At 43.1% G+C, this 21,601-nt stretch overlaps 1 protein-coding gene across 1 annotated transcript in view; it reads right to left on the reverse strand.

Moving 5' to 3' along the window:
- Window positions 1–12,508, reverse strand: part of LAMA4 (laminin subunit alpha 4) — a 150,694-nt gene extending 138,186 nt beyond the window's left edge. Inside the window, exon 1 of the mRNA XM_061623652.1 lies at window positions 11,903–12,508. Coding sequence (XP_061479636.1) covers window positions 11,903–12,103 — 201 coding nt within the window. The 5' untranslated portion in view covers window positions 12,104–12,508. The remainder of the gene's footprint in view (window positions 1–11,902) is intronic.
- Window positions 12,509–21,601: the final 9,093 nt, after the last annotated feature.

Genomic DNA, 21,601 nt, shown 5'->3' on the forward strand with positions numbered 1-21,601 from the left:
CTCAGCTCCATTTTCCTTTTATAATTGAATTGAACTGAATTGAAACTTTATTTTTACCCCACCCTTTTTCCAAACTGGAACTCAGGGCGGCTTATAAATAGAACTACATGTAGTTAAAAACATAGAAAAACATACAATTAAAATACCATTAAACTATGCACAACCTTAAAACCATGAAAGGCACTTAAAAATCTAAAAACAATTTAAAATAATACAAATAATAATATAAAACAATAAAACAAGCCTTGTAAAGCCCAATCCTAAACACCTTCTATCCCAAAAGCCTGTCGGAATAAAAAAGTCTTTACTTGCTGATGGAAGGATGGCAAGGAGGGGGCCATTCGTGCCTCCCTAGGAAGGGAGTTCCAGAACCTAGGAGCAGCCACCAAGAAGGCCCTATCTCGCGTCCCCACCAATTGCACTTGTGAGGGTGTTGGGACTGAGACAAGGGCCTCTCCTGAAGATCTCAGGGCCCGGGCAGGCTCATATAGGGAGATACAGTCTGACAAATAGCCTGCACCTGGGCCGTATAGGGCTTTATAGGTCAAAACCAGCACTTTGAATTGTGACCGGAAACAAACTGGCAGCCAGTGGAGCTGTTGTAACAAGGGAGTTGTATGGTCCCTGTAACCAGCCCCTGTTAATACTCTGGCTGCAGCTCTTTGTACTAGTTTAAGTTTCCGAACAGTCTTCAAAAGCAGCCCCACGTAGAGCGCATTACAGTAGTCTAAACGGGATGTAACTAAGGCATGCATCACCATAGTCAAATCAGGCATTTCCAGAGCACTAGTCTTAACTGGGCAAAGGCACTCCTGGCCATGGCCGAGACCTGGGCCTCCAAGTTCAGAGCTGAGTCCAGGAGCACACCCAAACTGCGAACCTGTGTCTTCAGGGGGAGTGTAACCCCATCCAGCACAGGCTGAATTCCTATTCCCTGATCTGCCCTTCAACTGACCAGGAGCACCTCTGTCTTGTCTGGATTTAGTTTCAATTTTTTCGCCCTCATCCAGTTCATCACTGATGCCAGGCACTGGTTCAGGACCAGGACAGCTTCCTTGGCTTTAGGTGGAAAGGAGAAATAGAGTTGGGTGTCATCCGCATACTGATGGCACTGAACCCCAAACCCCCGGACAACCTCTCCCAGCGGTTTCATATAGATGTTAAATAACATTGGGGACAAAACTGAACCCTGAGGGACCCCATAGGTCAACGGCCAAGGAGTCGAACAGGAGTCCCCCAGCACCACCTTCTGAGTTTGTCCCTCCAGAAAGGAATGGAGCCATCTTAACACGGTGCCCCCAAGTCCCATCCCAGCAAGGCGGTCCAAAAGGATACCATGGTCGATGGTATCGAAAGCTGCTGAGAGGTCCAATAGAACTAACATGGACATACTCCCCCTGTCCAGCTCTCTGCGAAGGTCATCCACCAAGGCGACCAAAGCTGTCTCTGTCCTGTAACCAGGCCTGAAACCAGACTGAAATGGATCCAGATAATCTGTTTCATCCAAGAATCTCTGGAGCTGGGCGGCCACCACACACTCTATTACCTTGCCCAAAAATGGAATGTTGGAGACTGGCCGATAATTTCCCATTATGGAGGGATCCAGGGAGGGCTTTTTCAACAAAGGCCATACAACTGCCTCTTTTAGGCATGATGGAATTCTGCCTTGTTGTAAAGAGGCACTAACCACTCCCCTCACCCACTCGGCCAGTCCCCCTCTGGCACTTTTGATGAGCCGGGAAGGGCAAGGATCCAGCAGACATGTGGTGGCTCTCACCTCTCCAAGGATCTTGTCCACATCCTCAGGCTGTACAAATTGAAAGGAATCCATTATTATTGGACAAGCAGGAGCCAAAGTTACATCCCATGAGACTGTATCACTTTTAGTGTCCAAGTCGGAGTGAATCTGAGCGACTTTATCTGCAATGGTGGTGGGAAGGGTTGTTTGCAGAGGAGAATTGACAGGGACAAATGATGTGTTTATTCCTTCTCTCACTTGCTAATTCTGCAATAACCCCCTTGCCTATGTTATTAAAATCAGTTTTTTTCCCTGCAGCTAGACTCCAAAGTCTAGCTTTGCCCCTCTTCCCTTGAGTTTTCAGGGGAAGGAGGTAAATTTCCAGGAGGGAGGGTCAGCAGCAGCTTGAAAACAACATTTTCACTTTTTTGCAGAAGTGCAACCACCTGTAGATAGAAACTCACATACTATACAAAGGACAGTGTCATGTGAGGTAAGTCTATTCTGACACATTTTCCCTCACCAATAAGAGTCTTTTTAAACACTCCATGATATTAAAGCAAATTAGCCAATCACTGCCAGGGTTCACCATTAGAAAATCCTTTAAACCGTAATTCTTATTTTAATGTCTCGAAGGTCTATGACTGAGGAAATCTAAAGTTAGTTGTTTTACCCTATTATTCACCTTTAGCTAATAACTATCACACCGAAAAAGGAAAATAGATGTACATTAATGACTGTTCTTTATCTTCTCTGCAGTTTTTCTTGTCTGGACCAGGCTTATGCTATATAGTCACCAGAATAAAAGAACAACATGTCCGAGCTAACAAAATTGTATATTTCATTTAGGATTTCATACAAGATATGTCAAATTAATCATTTTCTAGAGTGGGCTGTCCAAGGAATTTGTAGGAAAATTTCTGTATGGCATCAATCTGACATGATTAAATGCCATAATTGCCTGTGTATGTTTTCAATATGCTTTCCCCAGTATATAGTGCTATATTTTCCTAGTGGTTTTTCAGATACTGCAGCCCACCTCGGAACATTCTGTGAATTGCTTATGTGGTTCTCATGAAACCACCCTTTATAAAATCTGGCACTGCTGAGCATGACTAACAGTCTATGTCTGTTTAAAAGAGAGAGACAGAGACCCAGGTCAATATTTGGACTAAGAAATAAATCAAAAAGAATATTATAGGGAGGTCCACTCTAATTTTGGAATAAAAAAATAAAATAAATAAAGCGCATAAAATGGCTTGTTTCATATGCTTTCACATACAGGGAAATCCTTAGTTAGCTTGAAAGCTTAGCTGAGAGCAGCTAATCATTTTTATGTAGGGGCATGCAATGAAAAGACAAACAGTTTTGTTTGTAAAGCTACACTCATTTCATTTTAGCTCCACTTGTTTTACCTTCATTTTAATTACATATGCTTTTACCTTTCTTTTTCCATTGACATCAGTGGAGAACCATTGTCTGTTCTAGTAACTTTGGCATTTTTCATTCAAATTGCATGGAACATGCCTGGATACTTCCTCAAGCCATCATGCCTGCCAAATATCAGGCAGACGGGATAAAATGAAGGTGAATAACAAAAGTCTATGAGAAAAATGAAAAGGAATGCATGAGGGGTTTTTAAAAATTATTTTTAATTATTTAATTATTATTTTTTTAAAATCATTGGATCGTCCACAGAAAAGGCTATAGCTTGGTGACAGAGCAACTCCTTTGTGTGCAGAAGGTCCTTGGTTCAATCTCCAGATAGGGCTGGGAATGTCCTTTGCCTGAAACACTGAACAGCCGCTGCCAGTGTGGACAATACTGAGCTAGATGGACCAATGATCTGTCTCAATATAAGGCAGCTTCCTATGTTTCCAAATTCAAATTAAACGTGGGAAAATATGGATGAGCAGTATGATGCAGAGATCATCGTGTGTATGTTGTGAAAAACCTGGATGTATGAGTAGCACTGATCCTACAATAAACTCTCCCAAAGCAGGATCAAACAGCAAGCCAGAAGTCAGGATACAGGAACACACCAAAGTTCAGGAAACTGTGTTGCCCAAGCAAGGCTCATCTGTGTCCAGGAAGCCCTTTGATACCCCTTCCTGTCCAGAAGGATCCAATCGTTAGCTCGGTGGGCAGTCAGTCCAGAGCCTAGACAGATGTTGCAACCTGTGATCTGGCAGTGGCTCACCAGATAGGCCAGCTACACACAGATCCCAGAAGGATCAGTTGAAGCCCTGAGAACTCCTGATAGAAAGGATTCGTCATTTAGCTGGGACAGGGGAGTCCCCTTTCTTTCATTGTTCAAGAATCCAGCAAACAACAGAGTTCGACAGACAATTTTGTGACCCATGCAAAGGTGAACGTGCATGTAGTGTTCAACTGATGGTGATGCAGTGCGTGAGATGAAATACTAATGAAGGCTGCAGCATTACAACAGTTGCACTGCTCAAATTGCGGTGCTGGGCTACTTTGGGAGGAAAGGCAGGATACAAATTTAATAAATAAAATTGGTCCATTCCACTACATATTCAATTATTTGATTGTCGCAGCTACTGTTCGGTAGCAGTGTACAAAAAGATGCCTATCTTCATGCAGTACACAACTGCTCATCATGAGGAGAGAAGATATTTTCTAAGGAGTGCTGCAAAAATTACTAACATTCTCTACTGTAAATGCCAATCTACTAAAAAATACATGCAGTAACCCTTTGAAGAGCCATTTAATGCTGTCATAATGTGTCAGACTCAAATATTTAGTTGCTGAAAGAATCACTATTTATCCAACCAAAATTATGCCCTTTAAGTCTCATAGGCTTCAGTGGGAGAACGAAGCAACATATTGTTTAAAATCTCTTGAAATCAATGGGAGTTTGAAGTGCTTCATTAAGAGACAACTTAATTGGACCTGTATTCCTTGTTTTCTGTGAAGTTAAGGGATTGCCTGTGCTATAAAGTTCCTGAAGATATAAGCTGACTCTGAGCTAGCCTTTAGCTAGGCTATCATGGGATACGGTTATCCCTGGATATAAACTATATCGGAAGGACAGGGAAGGACGTATTGGTGGTGGAGTCGCTCTATACGTGAAAGAAGGCATTGAATCCAGCAAGCTCGAAACCCCAAAAGAGGCAGACTCCTCCACAGAATCGTTGTGGGTGGTGATACCATGCCCCAGGAGGGACTTAATACTGGGAACGATCTATCGTCCCCCTGATCAAAATGCTCAGGGAGACCTTGAGATGAGATATGAAATTGAGGAAGCATCCAAACTAGGAAATGTGGTAGTAATGGGTGACTTCAACTACCCGGACATAGACTGGCTGCATATGTGTTCCAGTCATGACAAAGAAGCAAAGTTTCTAGATATTCTAAATGACTATTCCCTAGACCAGTTGGTCATGGAACTGACCAGAGGGATGGCAACCCTGGACTTAATCCTCAGTGGGGACCGGGACCTGGTGCAAGATGTAAGTGTTGTTGAACCGATTGGGAGCAGTGACCACAGTGCTATTAAATTAAACATACAAGTAACTGGCCAATTGCCAAGAAAATCCAACACGGTCACATTTGACTTCAAAAGAGGAAACTTCACAAAAATGAGGGGATTGGTAAAAAGAAAGCTGAAAAACAAAGTCCAGAGGGTCACATCACTCGAAAATGCTTGGAAGTTGTTTAAAAACACTATATTAGAAGCTCAACTGGAGTGCATACCGCAGATCAGAAAAGGTACCGCCAGGGCCAAGAAGATGCCAGCATGGTTAACGAGCAAAGTCAAGGAAGCTCTTAGAGGCAAAAAGTCTTCCTTCAAAAAATGGAAGTCTTGTCCGAATGAAGAAAATAAAAAAGAACACAAACTCTGGCAAAAGAAATGCAAGAAGACAATAAGGGATGCTAAAAAAGAATTTGAGGAGCACATTGCTAAGAACATAAAAACCAACAACAAAAAATTCTATAAATACATTCAAAGCAGGAGACCATCTAGGGAGACAATTGGACCCTTGGATGATAAGGGAGTCAAAGGTGTACTAAAGAACGATAAGGAGATTGCAGAGAAGCTGAATGAATTCTTTGCATCTGTCTTCACAGTGGAAGATATAGGGCAGATCCCTGAACCTGAACTAACATTTGCAGGAAGGGATTCTGAGGAACTGAGACAAATAGTGGTAACGAGAGAGGAAGTTCTAAGCTTAATGGACAATATAAAAACTGACAAATCACCGGGCCCGGATGGCATCCACCCGAGAGTTCTCAAAGAACTCAAAGGTGAAATTGCTGATCTGCTAACTAAAATATGTAACTTGTCCCTCGGGTCCTCCTCCGTGCCTGAGGACTGGAAAGTGGCAAATGTAACGCCAATCTTCAAAAAGGGATCCAGAGGGGATCCCGGAAATTACAGGCCAGTTAGCTTAACTTCTGTCCCTGGAAAACTGGTAGAAAGTATTATTAAAGCTAGATTAACTAAGCACATAGAAGAACAAGCCTTGCTGAAGCAGAGCCAGCATGGCTTCTGCAAGAGAAAGTCCTGTCTCAGTAACCTATTAGAATTCTTTGAGAGTGTCAACAAGCATATAGATAGAGGTGATCCAGTGGACATAGTGTACTTAGACTTTCAAAAAGCGTTTGACAAGGTACCTCACCAAAGGCTTCTGAGGAAGCTTAGCAGTCATGGAATAAGAGGAGAGGTCCTCTTGTGGATAAGAAATTGGTTAAGAAGCAGAAAGCAGAGAGTAGGAATCAACGGACAGTTCTCCCAATGGAGGGCTGTAGAAAGTGGAGTCCCTCAAGGATCGGTATTGGGACCTGTACTTTTCAACTTGTTCATTAATGACCTAGAATTAGGAGTGAGCAGTGAAGTGGCCAAGTTTGCTGATAACACTAAATTGTTCAGGGTTGTTAAAAGAAAAAGGGATTGCGAAGAGCTCCAAAAAGACCTCTCCAAACTGAGTGAATGGGCAGAAAAATGGCAAATGCAATTCAATATAAACAAGTGTAAAATTATGCATATTGGAGCAAAAAATCTTAATTTCACATATACGCTCATGGGGTCTGAACTGGCGGTGACCGACCAGGAGAGAGACCTCGGGGTTGTAGTGGACAGCACGATGAAAATGTCGACCCAGTGTGTGGCAGCTGTGAAAAAGGCAAATTCCATGCTAGCGATAATTAGGAAAGGTATTGAAAATAAAACAGCCGATATCATAATGCCGTTGTAGAAATCTATGGTGCGGCCGCATTTGGAATACTGTGTACAGTTCTGGTCACCTCATCTCAAAAAGGATATTATAGAGTTGGAAAAGGTTCAGAAGAGGGCAACCAGAATGATCAAGGGGATGGAGCGACTCCATTACGAGGAAAGGTTGCAGCATTTGGGGCTTTTTAGTTTAGAGAAAAGGCGGGTCAGAGGAGACATGATAGAAGTGTATAAAATTATGCATGGCATTGAGAAAGTGGATAGAGAAAAGTTCTTCTCCCTCTCTCATAATACTAGAACTCGTGGACATTCAAAGAAGCTGAATGTTGGAAGATTCAGGACAGACAAAAGGAAGTACTTCTTTACTCAGCGCATAGTTAAACTATGGAATTTGCTCCCACAAGATGCAGTAATGGCCACCAGCTTGGATGGCTTTAAAAGAAGATTAGACAAATTCATGGAGGACAGGGCTATCAATGGCTACTAGCCATGATGGCTGTGCTCTGCCACCCTAGTCAGAGGCAGCATGCTTCTGAAAACCAGTTGCCGGAAGCCTCAGGAGGGGAGAGTGTTCTTGCACTCGGGTCCTACTTGCGGGCTTCCCCCAGGCACCTGGTTGGCCACTGAGAACAGGATGCTGGACTAGATGGGCCACTGGCCTGATCCAGCAGGCTCTTCTTATGTTCTTATGTTCTTATGTAAGTGCTGGCAGAAGATGCGTTTGCATGGTCAAACTGTAGCTCTTAAATGGAAAGTCAATGTGCCTGGTAAAACCTAGCCCGTGCAAAATGTGTAGAATTAGAGACCCTGCATTAATCTGAAACATTGCCATCATGGCTGTTTTGTGTGGGCTGAGGTGGCCTGTTCTCATGTTCTTTCCACTCCTGCCGTGGGCACAGTCCAGCACAGCTAAGCACTGACCCATTGATGACAGGAAGGGTTTAAGCACGCACTTACTTCTTCCCTTGACATTTGGTTAGGCTGTGTCCACTCTCTGCTCCAGGCCAGCATTGTGTCCCAGCCAGTTGTTTAGTTTTTCTTTTGGCTCACCTTGTTCAGTAGCACAAATGTGCAGCACACATTTGTGCAAATAAGCTGCTTCAGATGAGTGGCCAATGCACAACTGCTCATTTGGCTGTAATCTTTCTGCTGCAAATACCAAGTTACAAAGTCCATATCTATCTTAAATGACACACTTTATTCACCAAGTCACAGGCGGGAACCCTATTTCTTAACTATATAGAGGGCACTAGGCGCTAGCACTGCCCCTGCTGTTGCACCTGATCCTGCCCCCCCTGATGCTGTCCATGTGCTGGTGGAAAGTCTGAAGAGTGGGGAGCTTGCAAATGCGCACAGGCTATTTCCATGAGGTGGACCTCTGAGGGCATAGTAGTGCCTGAATAGGGCTATTGTCTCAGATGACTTATGCTTCTAGTTAACCATATTCCTAAAGTGTATGTTTCGAATACTTTTTCTGGACATGCTTAAGTATTGAGATCAACATATGGAGACACACTGGAAACAAATCCTGATAGATTAATAGAATGACAATTTTGCTTTGAAGATACCCACCTTTAGTTCTGAATATTGGGTCAACAATATGACCCAGGGTGCCATAGTGGTTAGAGTTTGGGACCAGGGAGACCCAGGTTCAAATCCCCACTCAGCCATGATGCTCACTGGGTGACATTGGGGCAGTCACTGTCTCTCAGCACAACCTACCTCATAGGGGTGTTGTGAGGATAAATGGAGGGGGAGAAGAACCATATACACTCCTTGGAGGAAAGGCAACATATAAATGTTGTATATAAATAAATACAAAAAAAGTTCAGGTTTCAACCAAGGCTGCTATACATTTATGTGTAGTTTTATACATACTAGTGATAGTAACTGGAGCAGGTTGTTATTGTGATATTCACACTGCTTGTGCTAATCTCTGCTCATTTTCAAGGTCTAATGCCAAGACACACACTCCTTCCTTTCCCATGACCTTCACTATCTTAATTTGCCTCCTGCACTGAATCACCTCCCCAAGAGATACTTACTCTCCCTCCCTCTTCATAACCTCATGCTTCTCTCTGGTTTGTAATTTTTGTTTTTTTAAAATAGTGTGACTGAGTTGCAACTTGCAACCAAACCGCAAACAGCCAATGCCAACCATCCAAGATGTCACAAAAATATATATTAATCCCCCCCGCATTATAGATTTATTAGAAAGACCAGTCTTCCCCACTCTGGTGCCTCCAGATGTTTCAGACTACAGCTGCCTTCACCCCTGACCATTGGCCATGCTGGCTGGAGGCTGAAGGAGCCCCCCCCCAAAATCTGGATAGCAGCAAATCGGGGAAGACATAGGGTGGCATCCAACAGCAGATGAGTGGATTTCTCCATCTCCACCCCCATACTCTCCTGCCTTCCTCCAAAATCTGCTCTGGAGGGTCCCCCTACCCCTTGGGACAGGGTGCATGGGGGCATTACAGGCAAAAGGGGAACCATTACCATTGGATTTAATAGATTTGTTAACTGCCTTTCAAAATACATATTTTCTCAAGGCAGCATTCAGTATCTCATAAAATCAGTTTAAAACCAAAGCTTGGAAAAGTTACTTTTTTGAACTACAACTCCCATCAGCCCAATCCAGTGGTCATGCTGGCTGGGGCTGATGGGAGTTGTAGTTTAAAAATGTAACTTTTCTAAGCTCTGTTACACAGCAGGGTTGCCAGGTTCAATCCCTGAGACTGATCCTGTATCTTTAGGAGAAAAGAAAGTCAGCCAAGTGCAGGTGTTCTTCCAACCTTGTAAGGGGAAAAACGACAAGGTGGAATTCTCTCTCCTCCCTGCACGACTTTTAAAGATACAAAAGACCTCTTGGAGGCTGGGCTTGGCAACCAAGAGGTCTTTTGTATCTTTAAAAGTTGTGCAGGGGGAAGGGAGAATTCCACCTGGTGGTTTTTCCTATTACAGAGGTGCAAGAATACCTGCACTTGGCTGACTTTCTCTTCTCCTAAAGATACAGGATCGGTCTCAGGGATTGAACCTGGCAACCCTAATACACAGTATTAAAATAATAATAAGCAAAAACAGAAATAATAAGCAAAAACCCCTCACAGTAAAATCATACATCAATTTCAGTCTATATATTTCCATTTCATTCTATTCCATTCCTTGCACAAAAACTAAAAATAGGGTTACTAAGAAACAAATACCAGTCTAAGCTATCCTTTCAATTAAAAGCAATTTGAAATAGAAACATTTTTAAGGACCTGCCTAATGTCAACAGGGAGGGAACTGATCCTGTTTCCTAAGGGAAACATGTATGAGGACATCACTGAAAAGGCCCTGCCTCTCATGCCTGCCAGCCTAATATCTTTCCTGATAGGCACACACACAAGACCTCTGTAACTGACATTAATGCTCAGGCAACTTCATATGGACATAGTATGTGGTCCTTTGAGAGAGAGAGAGAGAGAGAGAGAGAGAGAGAGAGAGAGAGAGTTTATATGCGCACACATACACACACGAGAAAGTGTGCACCTTCAGGATTTCCTTTTTTAAAATATATATCACTAAAGTATTGTCATCATTTTCAGCAAAGCTGAAAACATATTTTTGGCTTCTCCGCAGGTGTTTCTTCAGCAACTTGTTTTCCATGGCTCCAGACCTGTGCATCCTTACTTAGAAGGAAGCCCTATTGAATTCTGCAGTAGCTACTTACAAGTAAAAAACCATAATTCTAGGCTCCACATATGATTTCATATAGATTTAATGCAGGAACTATAGGCTAAGATTCTGCACCCTATTACAGATAGGCACATCCTACTGAAAACAACAGGACTTATGGGCAGTGCCCTTATTATGCTTTCAAGTCATGGGAATGTTCCTGCAAGTCACATGCATCTTTAAAATCATAGACCCTAATACAGAGTTCTTTTTCTATTGGTCTGTGCATATGCAAGTTCTGTATGTACAGGGCTCCTAATTCACACTGAGTGTGTGTAACTGTGCATGCATATCACTTTGTGTGTATAGAGTGAACCTTTCTTAAAGAAGTGAAACAGACACTCACAGGGAGAGCTCCCTATGTAGAACCAGAGCCTCTATGTTTCCAAGAGATGTCTGGATGTGGTAAATCACAGAATCATAAAGCTGGAAGGGACCTCAAAGGTTATTTAGTTCAGCCCCAGGTGATGCACAAAACCCATTGCTACAGCATCCCTGAGAGGTGACCAACCAGCCTCCCATCATGCAGGGACTTCTTATAAAGTATTGATTTGAGGGGAAGACAGGAATGGGCTGAGAATCCAGAAGCACTCCAGGTGTATTTACCCTTCCTACTTTGCAAGATTAGACATGAGAGGGGCTTTCAGGGTAGGTGGCCACTGACAGGCATAAATCAAAGTATGATGACCGTACCAGAACTTCATACTGAAATGAATGGAATTAACACATGCCCATCAGCACAATCAACTGCACTAAAATACACCACAGATTTTTTACAAGCATTGTTTGTTTCTATGTTCCGCACGCACATGCTCCCCCCCCCACATAAAGTTCCTCCCTTCAAAACCTTGCAAGACATCCAAAGGCCTTAGCATCTCAAGGAATGAATAGCAGCAGGCTTTTTAAAAGTGCATTGATAAGTATATCCGCCTGAAACAGTGCTTTCTGTGGAGACTCCTTTTGTTGCTCTTGCACAAAATGCAAGCAAGCAACAGGACTTTATAACACAACAGCCTATTCAAAGAAGGCAGCATGATATGTATAGTTTGGAAGGGGGGAAAGCATATTTTAGAGTCTTCCTTAAAGTGCCTTAAAATCCTGAAAACTCCACACTCCCCCTTCAAAACACCCAGAGGATTACGTGAGCTTCAACCAAAGTGAGACACGGTAACAAAACAAAAGGGGTGGGGGTTGGAAACCATACAATGAAGGAGAAAGGTCAACAGACGCAGGAGTTACTATACCTCAGCAAAATCCGCCCAAGTTCCAAAAGATATAGATTGTTGCTGTCCCCTGATAAGGGTGTCTTCTTGACTACCGACTGCTGAGCTACCTTCAGTGTCAAAATGAAAAATGTTGCCCTCAGCTGAAGCAGAGCTTAAGGAGACGTATCCCAGGAAGAAGAACAGAGGAAAAGCCAGGGGCCAAGCCAAGATCAAAGCCATCTCCTCCCCTACATCCAGCGGTGATCTTGCAGCTCCTGAGTATTTATTTCTGCTTTTGCTTTTAATGCACCCCCCCCTTTGGTTTGGTGGTGCCTCAGTTATTTTAACTTCCAGCTTCCAGATGTGGCACTTCGAAAGCAGTTTTGAGTAGATTCTTATTAAAAGGAGTGCCTTTGCTTTCGCTTGCTCGCTTTCTGTGCCTGTAGCTCCTCTTTCTCCCTAGAGGCTCCAGCTGAATAACATACAGATGGGCAGTGCTTAAACAGAGAGTGTCAAAATGCGGATTGTATTCCAGGAAAGCACCATGAGCTGTGTTGCCACCTTATCTTCACTGTCAGGATGCAGACTGAGTCTGCATTCAAAGCTCTGGCTTCCTTCAAGTTTCCATTATCATCACTCCCTTTTCACCTTCCCACCACCCACTCAAACTTTGCCAGTCACACACACAAGAGTCAGACTCCCTCCTCTCCTCCCACAATCGCCAAGTCCCACAATCAGGGACTTGTATAATTTTTTTTTAGCACCTTCTGTCACAGAAAATGTAAATTAAATAAAATTATTAGCAGTCTGTGGTCCAACAGGCAGATGAGATTCTTTGCATTCTAAATGTCAGGAGGAGTCGAAATGCCTTTTCTTTTGAGCAAGGAATCAATCAGGGTCGCAAGAATCCCAAGACCCTACTTTGCTGAAATACATGCGGCTTAATGCAGCTAATTAGCCTTCCCTATTCTCCTCTGCCCCACTCCTCACCATCATGTCTGTTCATAAAAAAAAGAATATCATTCAGCAGTTTTGGAAAGTGACTTCATTACGCAAATGCATGAACTTTTATTTACAAAGACCAACTTGTTTTTCCTCTTCAGGAGATGCTTTGCGGGGTCCTTGAAACAAGGCTCTTAGTGTATAGACATCTGCCAACTATACTGGTTGGAAATGACCCTGTAAGTCTCTTGCAGATAATGACATTTGCATAAGTGGACTCATGTTTCCAAGGCTCTTAAGCAGGATTGCCACCTTTTCCTTTAAATGCTCCAGTGCCTACCTGGATCTTTTTCCTCCCCTCTGATTTTTCTCCCCCAATTTTTCTGCCCTTCCGCCAATCATATTAGGGCTGTGGATCAGTTGTCTCCCACATCTAACCAAGCACTGCAAAAGTGCTGCCTATAGGCGTAATGCTATCATACAATGATGTTTTGGGGAAAGATAGGCTTCTGTCCAGGCACCCTTCCAACAACACAGGGCACTTCCAAAAGTACCCTGCCAGAGGCAGCCTGGCCACTGTCATATATGGCCCCAGTAACAGCCAGGCTTGACTACTACAGTGTGTTGCACATGGGGCTGTCCTTGAAGATCTCTCTGAAATTTCAGGTGGCTTAAATATCTTGCCAGTTGTAAAGCAAGCAAAATGGTGCTTTGATTCTTAAAAGTGCTGATGTTGACCTATAAAACACTTTACAGCATGGAATAAGTGTACCTCAAGAACCAGCTTCTCCCATAGGAAACTGCCCCCCTTTGAGGTCTTCAGGAAGGTCCTTTTTCAGTACCCCCATTTACTGAGAGTAGGCAAACAGTGACTGTGGATTGGGCCTTCTCTGTAGTGGAGCCCTGGCTGTAAAATGCCCTCCCCAGGTGGAAATTATTTAATTTACCTTTTAATTCAGTTTATGTACTGTTGTTTTATTTGCCTACTGCTTTTAATGCTTTTAAATGTTTTTAAAGAAATGAAAATATATTTTCAACAAAAAATAAACATATGGTTGGATGTTTTCCTGAATTTTGATATTAATGCTTTGAATTTCTTAATGTTGGTTTAAGAGCAATCCTAACCCCCAATGTTGAAGGCTAGGCAGGAGACATTGAGATAAGCTTTGTAGATGCCTTTTGGTAGGCCATTACAGACCTCTGTATAAGAACAACATCACTATATCTGCATTAGCTCTTCTCTTCTCACATGTTCCTTGTTGATGGCAAGCGCAATTACACTGGCTACCAATTAGTTTCTGGGCTCAATTCAGTTCTGACCTATTAAAGCCTTATGCAGCTCAGGACCCCAATACCTCAAGGACTGCCAGGATCCTTCACCTGAGGCCCTTTTCCATATGCCCCCTCTGAGAGAGGTGCAGAGGGTGGCAACACAAGAATGGGCTTTCTCAGTGATGGCTTCCTGCTTGTAGAATGCTCACCCAAAGGAGGCATGCCTGGCACCATCATTATGCATTTTTAGGCATCAGGCAAAAAATTTTTTTTTACTTGAGCTTTTGGCCCTTAATTTGATGAGCTTCAGGTACTGGTGGTCTCTTTTAGTATGGCAGGTTTGCAAGACTTGTCTTTTATTTCTACAGATGTGTTCTTAAGATTTATTGGTTTGTTTGCTATAATTGGTTTTAGTGTTTTATTATTGTTGCAAGTTGCTTTGGGCTGCTTTTATGAGGAAAACGACTGATGATGATAGCCGTCATCACCTAACTGTTTTTATACAGCCACAAGAGTGGCTGTATACTATAGCCAGCATGGATTTTTCACATTCTGCAATGTTAAATTGAAAATACCCCCATGCCATTCTGATGCTTCCCATAAGCTCAATTCAAAACAAAACCTTACAAAACTTATTGTTCTGAACTCAGAAATGCTTGCTTAACAACCCTCTCAATTTTCATGGTGATACACAAAACAGTCAGAGAGAATAGAGAGTTCGAAGTCTAAAAAGAGACAGAGAAAAACCCAGAGCCCTTTTGGACTTTTTCCTCTCAGAGTTCTCATAATCTGTTGAAATTCATTAAAAATCAGCCATGTTCACAGAGTACCTGTAATCCTAATGCTGACCTTGCCCCATACTCTGACCTTCATCTTCTGCAGTTTAAAGGTTAAAAAAATGCCTGGCTGATTTTTAATTAATTTAAGAAATTTTGGCTGGAACCCAGTTATAACGTCGGACATGCTTAGTAAGAACCAACTGTCAATGTTCTAAAAGCCAGACTCACAGCTTCTTGGCTTGCCTAATCAGGTGGCCACAACCACATCAGACTTCGATTTCACTTGAGACAGTCATGGCTTCCCTCAGAAAATCCTGGGAAGTGTAGTTTGTGAAGAGTGCTGAGAGGAGACTCCTGTTCCACTGAGAGAGCTCCAGTGGCCAGAGTAGTTTAACAGTCAGCCACTCTGGTTGAAAGTCTGTGAGGAGAACAGGGCGTCTCCTAGCAACTCTCAGCACTCTTCACTAACTACACTTCCCAGGATTGTTTGAGAGAAGCCATGATGGTACAAAGTGAATTAAAGGCCTGGTGTGGATGTAGCCAGGGACAGCTTTGCTTTAAATTTGGGTGGGAGAATATGTGTGCCTGCTGTAGAATAAAAAGGTGGGGGAAATGCTGAAAAACAATTATACTGTTGACAATGTTTTCCTTTTGGAAAGAAAAGGGGCTTCCCCTCTGCCCAGTGCCCACCCACTCACCCAATCTCCTCCCCTCACCCTCAACCTTCTCCTCCCTTCTCTGCCCCTCCCCCGGGTCAGTGTTGGACTATGACCTGGGAGACCAGGATTCGAATCCCCACACAGCCATGAAGCTCACTGGGTGACCTTGGGCCAGTCACTGCCTCTCAGCCACAGAGGAAGGCAATGGTAAAACCACCTCTAAATACCATTTACCATGAAAACCCATTCAAAGGGTTGCCATAAGTCCGGTCAACTTGAAGGCAGTCCATTTGCATTTTCAAACATGATTGTACAAAAATAAACCCCACTGAACTCAAAAAGTATGCAAATGATCAAACCCACCCTCCCTTCTCCTCCCTCCTATCCCCTCCCTCTTGCCCCTTCCCTCCCCCTTCCTTTGCCCATCCCTACCCATCCTCATCACCTTCCAATACCGTCCTTCCTCCTGCCCCCTCCCCTTCCTCCTCCCCATGGTCAGTTATACCTATCTTAAGCATGATTGCATGGAAGTAAATACCATTGAACTCTATAAGCATGCAAATGATCAAACCTGCCCTCCCCTCCCCCTCCCTTTGCCCCCCTCCAATATGCTCCTTCCCTTTCCCTTTCCTCCTCCTCCTCCCCCATGGTCAGTTTTTCCTATCCTAACCATGATTGCATAGGAGTAAATCCCATTGAATTTAAGCATGCAAATGATCAGGCCTGCTTTTCCCCTCCTTTCCCTCTCCTCTCCCTTCCACCTCCCCTCCCCTCTTCCTTCTTCCTTCTCCCCTGCCCACTCCAGCCCCCGCTCCCTCCCTCCCTCCCTGGTCAGTTTTACCTATCCTAAGCATGATTGCATGGGAGTAAATCGCACTGAACTCAGTAAACATGCAAATGATCAAACCTGTCCTTCTCCTCTCCCCCTCCTGCCTGCTCCCATCCCAGTTCTTCCCTCTGCCTTTCCTCCCCTCCCTCCTCCTCCTCCCCTCCCTCCTCCTCCTCCCCTCCCCATCTCCTGTGGTCAGTTTCACCTATCCTAAGCAAGCAGGGGAGTAAATCCCACTGAACTCAATAAGCATGCGCAGAGCTTGGAAAAGTTACTTTTTTGAACTACAACTCCCATCAGCCCCAGCCAGCGCCATGCTGGCTGGGGCTGATGGGAATTGTAGTTCAAAAAAGTAACTTTTCCAAGCTCTGACGCATGCGAATGAACAATCCATTTTCACCAAACTTGGACAGGATCCCATTTATTTATTTATTTATTTATTTTATTTCATTTTTAAACCGCCCATAGCGAATAGCTCTCTGGGCGGTGTACAAAAGATTAAAAGTACAGAAATACAAAATATCACAATAAATAAACTGAAACAAAGAGATTTAAAATTGTAACATTAAACGCTTTAAAATGCCTGGCCGAAAAGATAGAAGCGTTGGCGCCAGGCGTATTTCTTTGGGGAGGCTATTCCACAATTCGGGGGCCACTACAGAAAAGGCCCTAGATCGAGTAACTGTCCTCCGGGCTTCCCGATGGGTTGGTACCCGGAGGAGGGCCTTAGACGCTGAGCGAAGTGACCGGGTCGGTTCATAGCGGGAGAGGCGTTCCACAAGATACTGCAGTCCCACGCTGTGTAAGGCTTTATAGGTCAAAACCAGCACCTTGAATCTGGCTCGGAAGCAAATAGGTAGCCAGTGCAAACGGGCCAGAACAGGTGTTATATGCGCTGACCGGCTGGTCCTCGTCAGCAGTCTGGCTGCTGCGTTTTGCACTAGCTGAAGCTTCCGAACTGTCTTCAAGGGCAGCCCTGGATTACCTCCTGGATTAAAAAGCAGGGAAATTCACTAATAGGCAAAAAAAACCTTGCTGTTTAAGAATGTACCTATAGCCCACAGTTATTTCTATCAAACTTTAAAAAGCAGGGAAATTGGGCAGCTATAGTGAATGCACGAGGGGAGCAGGAGACCTGATCTCCTCTCTGAGATATTGTAAAATTTTCTAGTTTAGATTCTCTGTAGAAACATTAGTAACACAGGAAAGAAGCAAAGTAAGAACACCAACAAACATACTAAAGTGTAATTCTCCATCTTTGGAGATGGCAGCTGTTGCCAGCACTCACCATATGCTCAGAGGCACATGGTACCAAATTTTTCCAAGCTACACAGCAAGTGGATTGGACTGTGAAAGACCAACCCAAATGGTGTTTGCATTTTGACAAATTTGTAGGGCAGTACAATATCTCAGAGAGATCAGGTCTCCTGCTACCCTGGTGCATTCACTATAGCTGCCCAATTTCCCTGCTTTTTAAAGTTTGATAGAAATATCTATGGGCTATAGGTACATTTTTAAACCACAAGGTTTTTTGCCTATTAGTGAATAACCAATCAATGTTAGAAGGACCAATGGCCCAACTCAGAGTAAGGCATCTTCCTATGTTCCTTTGGAGCATGGAGGGAATCTATGAACTCTGATTTGAATATTCTTTCTCACAGATTAACAGTGTTGCTGCTGCTGCTGCTGAGACCACTGATCTGTAAGGCAAAAACGGAATTGGGTTTTCAGAATGTTTCATTGCCTGGATAGAGAGCTTCACTAGGCAATGGAAAAACTGGCAGGTTGGCAAAACACCAGTCAGGTGGCTGTCTTAACATAGCTTGGCTGCTGTTTGAAGTAGAAGGGATTTTTCACTCTGATTTTCAGATTCTGGGTGTGCATATGAATATCCAAATTCCCAATTAGGGATGGGATCCTCATTTTGGTGCCAGTTTGATTTTAGCTCTGTCAAACTTTCTTCTGGTACCGTTTCATTGGGGATCAATGTCCGCTGTTTGCTATAAATACTGACTCATTTTTTTCTGCAAAAATATCGATATTAATACTGATATTTTTTAAAATGTCATTTTTTCATAGATGTTTTAAAAATATTGATGTTTAAAATGAAATATCAATATTGATAGTGATATTTTGAGGGAAATATCAATATTAATATCAGTGTTTTGAGGGAAATATCAATATTAATATTGATATTTTGAGGTGAATTTTTTAAAAAAGAAAACAGCTGCAGAAAACTGCTAGGAAAAAACACTGAACCACAAGGACAAAAAAAAAAGCAAACAAATAGGAAATCCAATGTCAAATTCAATTTTTGCAAACTTCAAGCACATCCCTATTCCAAATCCATTTTGGGGTTTTGATGAGGTCAGGGATGGCCCTACCATTAGGGTAGAATGAGGTAGCTGCATCTGGTGGTGGATGCTGGGGAATGGTGAACAAGTTGGAGGACAGAGCTATAAATGACACTTGGACTGCCCAGTATCCCCTACATTAGCCTGATGACCTCAGGTATAGTGGAGGATGCTATCTCATTGTCAGAGTTGAATTAATATTCAATTGCCAGTCCGGTCAGCTTCTGTATGTTGAGTGGGAGAGGCACTTTGTTCTTTGCCTCAGGCAGCAAAATGTCTTAGACTTGTGGTGTGTGTGTGTGCCCATCCAGAATGGTATTTTATTCTGGATGTATTCTGTAACATGTTCTTGGCATAATAATAGTGCATTAGCAGTGCATTAATTCAGTTTTGTTAATTGTTCTGTGATGTTTCTGCAATGCGACCACATTCTTGCTGCCCAGAGGGGCTACAACACAACAAAAGTGGAACTAAAACAAACCAGAACATTTGTGGTATAAAAAGTTACAGGATTTCAGTAGGAACTTACAGGACTTGCACTGCCTGGAAATGAAACAGCATGACCATCTTGAAATGCATGCAGACTCAAATAGTATTGACAGCTGGATTGCATATGACCATCCTGACAGCATCAAGAGCATAAGTAATCGTGAATGCACAATTAGAAGGACGTATGGAGGGGTTCTGAGTGCCCATGAGCAGTGCTGGGCTGGGCCCAAGACATTTTTGCTGCCTGAAGCAAAACCCAGATAGTGCTCCCTCCCCCCACCCACCAGAACAAAATCTTGTTCTGCCATTTCGACACCAGTTCCTGCCTTCAAATAGATACTCCCCTTGTGGTGCCATCTAACGCAGGTTTGCTTCACTCGGCTGCATGTCAAGCTGGATTCATGCATGTGGGAAAGAAATGAAATATTAGGGATAACACGTGGGTTTCAGGAATAAAAATCCATTTAGGATATTCAAATACCATCATGCATGTTCAAAAAGTACATTGTTGTAATATTTTGAGCTCATCTTCACAAGGGAAAAAAATCCTTTCTTTTTCCAATTAATTTAGCTAATGTAAAAATATTTTCGGAAGGAAACACAGAAAGCGGAATGGCATGCTAATAAGGACAGGAGAAACGTTCACATTAAAGCCGCTATACCATGGGGATATACTCAGGATATCGCATGGGTGGACAATGTTCCAAGTCCCAGGCAAAATGCCTGTCTGGTAAAAACTAGAGAGCACATCCTGCAGCTTCTGTCTCTCTTTCTGTAACAATACCTTTCTCCCTTACTTTCACTCCTAAGGTTTCTGCCAATATAATAATTTGGAGATTTCAATGCGAATGAATACACACCTACTTTTGTGGGAAAGTGTCGTGGAGGATGAGGCTACTAAGGCCACTCACCATGATAACTATGCTCTACTTCCACTGCTGGAGGCAATATGCATCTGAATACCAGTTGCTAGAAACTGCAAGTGGGGAGAATGCTGCGGTGTTCAGGTCCTGCCTGTGGGCTTCCCATAGGCATTTGGTTGGCTCCTTTGAGAACAAAATGCTGGACTAGATGGGCCTTTGGCCTGATCCAGCACAATTCTTAGGTTGTTATGCAGCAGTTTGACAATAGTATCATTTTGTTGCTGTTGCTGTCATTGGGGTAGGGAACTGCAAGTGGATGTCCAAACTTATGCACAGTAGTGAGACATACAGAGAGGGTTCCGGCCTGAATCCAGGAATACTTTTTCATCCAGTTGCTGCTTTGTGAAGTAGCATATCCTGGCACATTGGTAATTCAGATACATGTCAAACTGCTGTAGCAATATATAGAGGTAGGAGAAAAAGCGGACATACTTGTGTAAATAAAAGGAGCAATCCTTTTCACAGTCCCTATGTCTCCTCCAAACACTCTCCCACAATTTCATTGGCCCTCTCATCTCTCCTTCCTTTCTAGGACTCAGGAGACCTGGATTCAAATCTCTTCATAGCCATTAAGCTTGCTGATCGACCATAAGCCACTCAGTGTCTCTCTGCCTAACCTACATCACAGGGTTGTTGTGCAGACAAAATGGAGAGGGGGAGAACCACATATGAGGGGGAGAACCACATCTTGATGAAAGGTGGGATTTCAACGTAATAATAATAATTAATAATTAATTGGCCCTACTGCTGCTCCTAGAATTCTCTTTTAATCTGCTTGCAATCTGCAGAGACATTCTTCATGCAGCAAACTGTGCTATGAGACATCCCTTTTCCTCTTGGCTTCCTTGATCACAGCGTATCAGAGATAGGAAGGGTTGAAAGGCAAGTCTCTGTTGGAGCCATAAAACACTTGCACACTACAAGCCTCGTTTAATGCTGCTTTTAAGAAGCAAGGCCTATTTCAAGAGGGCAAAACATAAAAGCTATTCCAACACTATCTTTAGAAAAAGAAAAGTGCTTAGAAAAAAATATTGGAACAAGCTTTAGATCCAGAATTTTTTTAAAAGTGCAGGGAAAGTGCAGCAAAGATTACATTTGATTGTTCTTTGCCTGGCCAGCTATATATTAGCAGCCTTATAAGATTAAGATTACTGCAGGTCATGTTACATAGTAAGAAGGATCAAAGAAGAGAATATAATAAGAAATGTGCAGTGCAAGATGCCTATCAGTGGGGCTGGCCATATATGAGGGAGAGAGAGGAAGTTCAAGAAGACATGAGCCGTGGGAAAGCAGTTGTTGAGAACTGGCAGTGGCGCAACAATCAAGCATCTTCCAGATTTCTATTGCCAGATTGGGTGGGTGGATGATTTGTGTCAGTTCACGGGACAACAGTGACAGTAATTAATACATCTGGGAAGCACTGTGAGGAAAAGTACACTGAAGATTCAAGTCACAAAGAATGGGGAGTTTGTGTATGGTGCTGGTGTCTAT

This window comes from Rhineura floridana, chromosome 4 (genome assembly GCF_030035675.1).
Source record: "Rhineura floridana isolate rRhiFlo1 chromosome 4, rRhiFlo1.hap2, whole genome shotgun sequence".
In the NCBI taxonomy this organism is placed as follows: domain Eukaryota; kingdom Metazoa; phylum Chordata; class Lepidosauria; order Squamata; family Rhineuridae; genus Rhineura; species Rhineura floridana.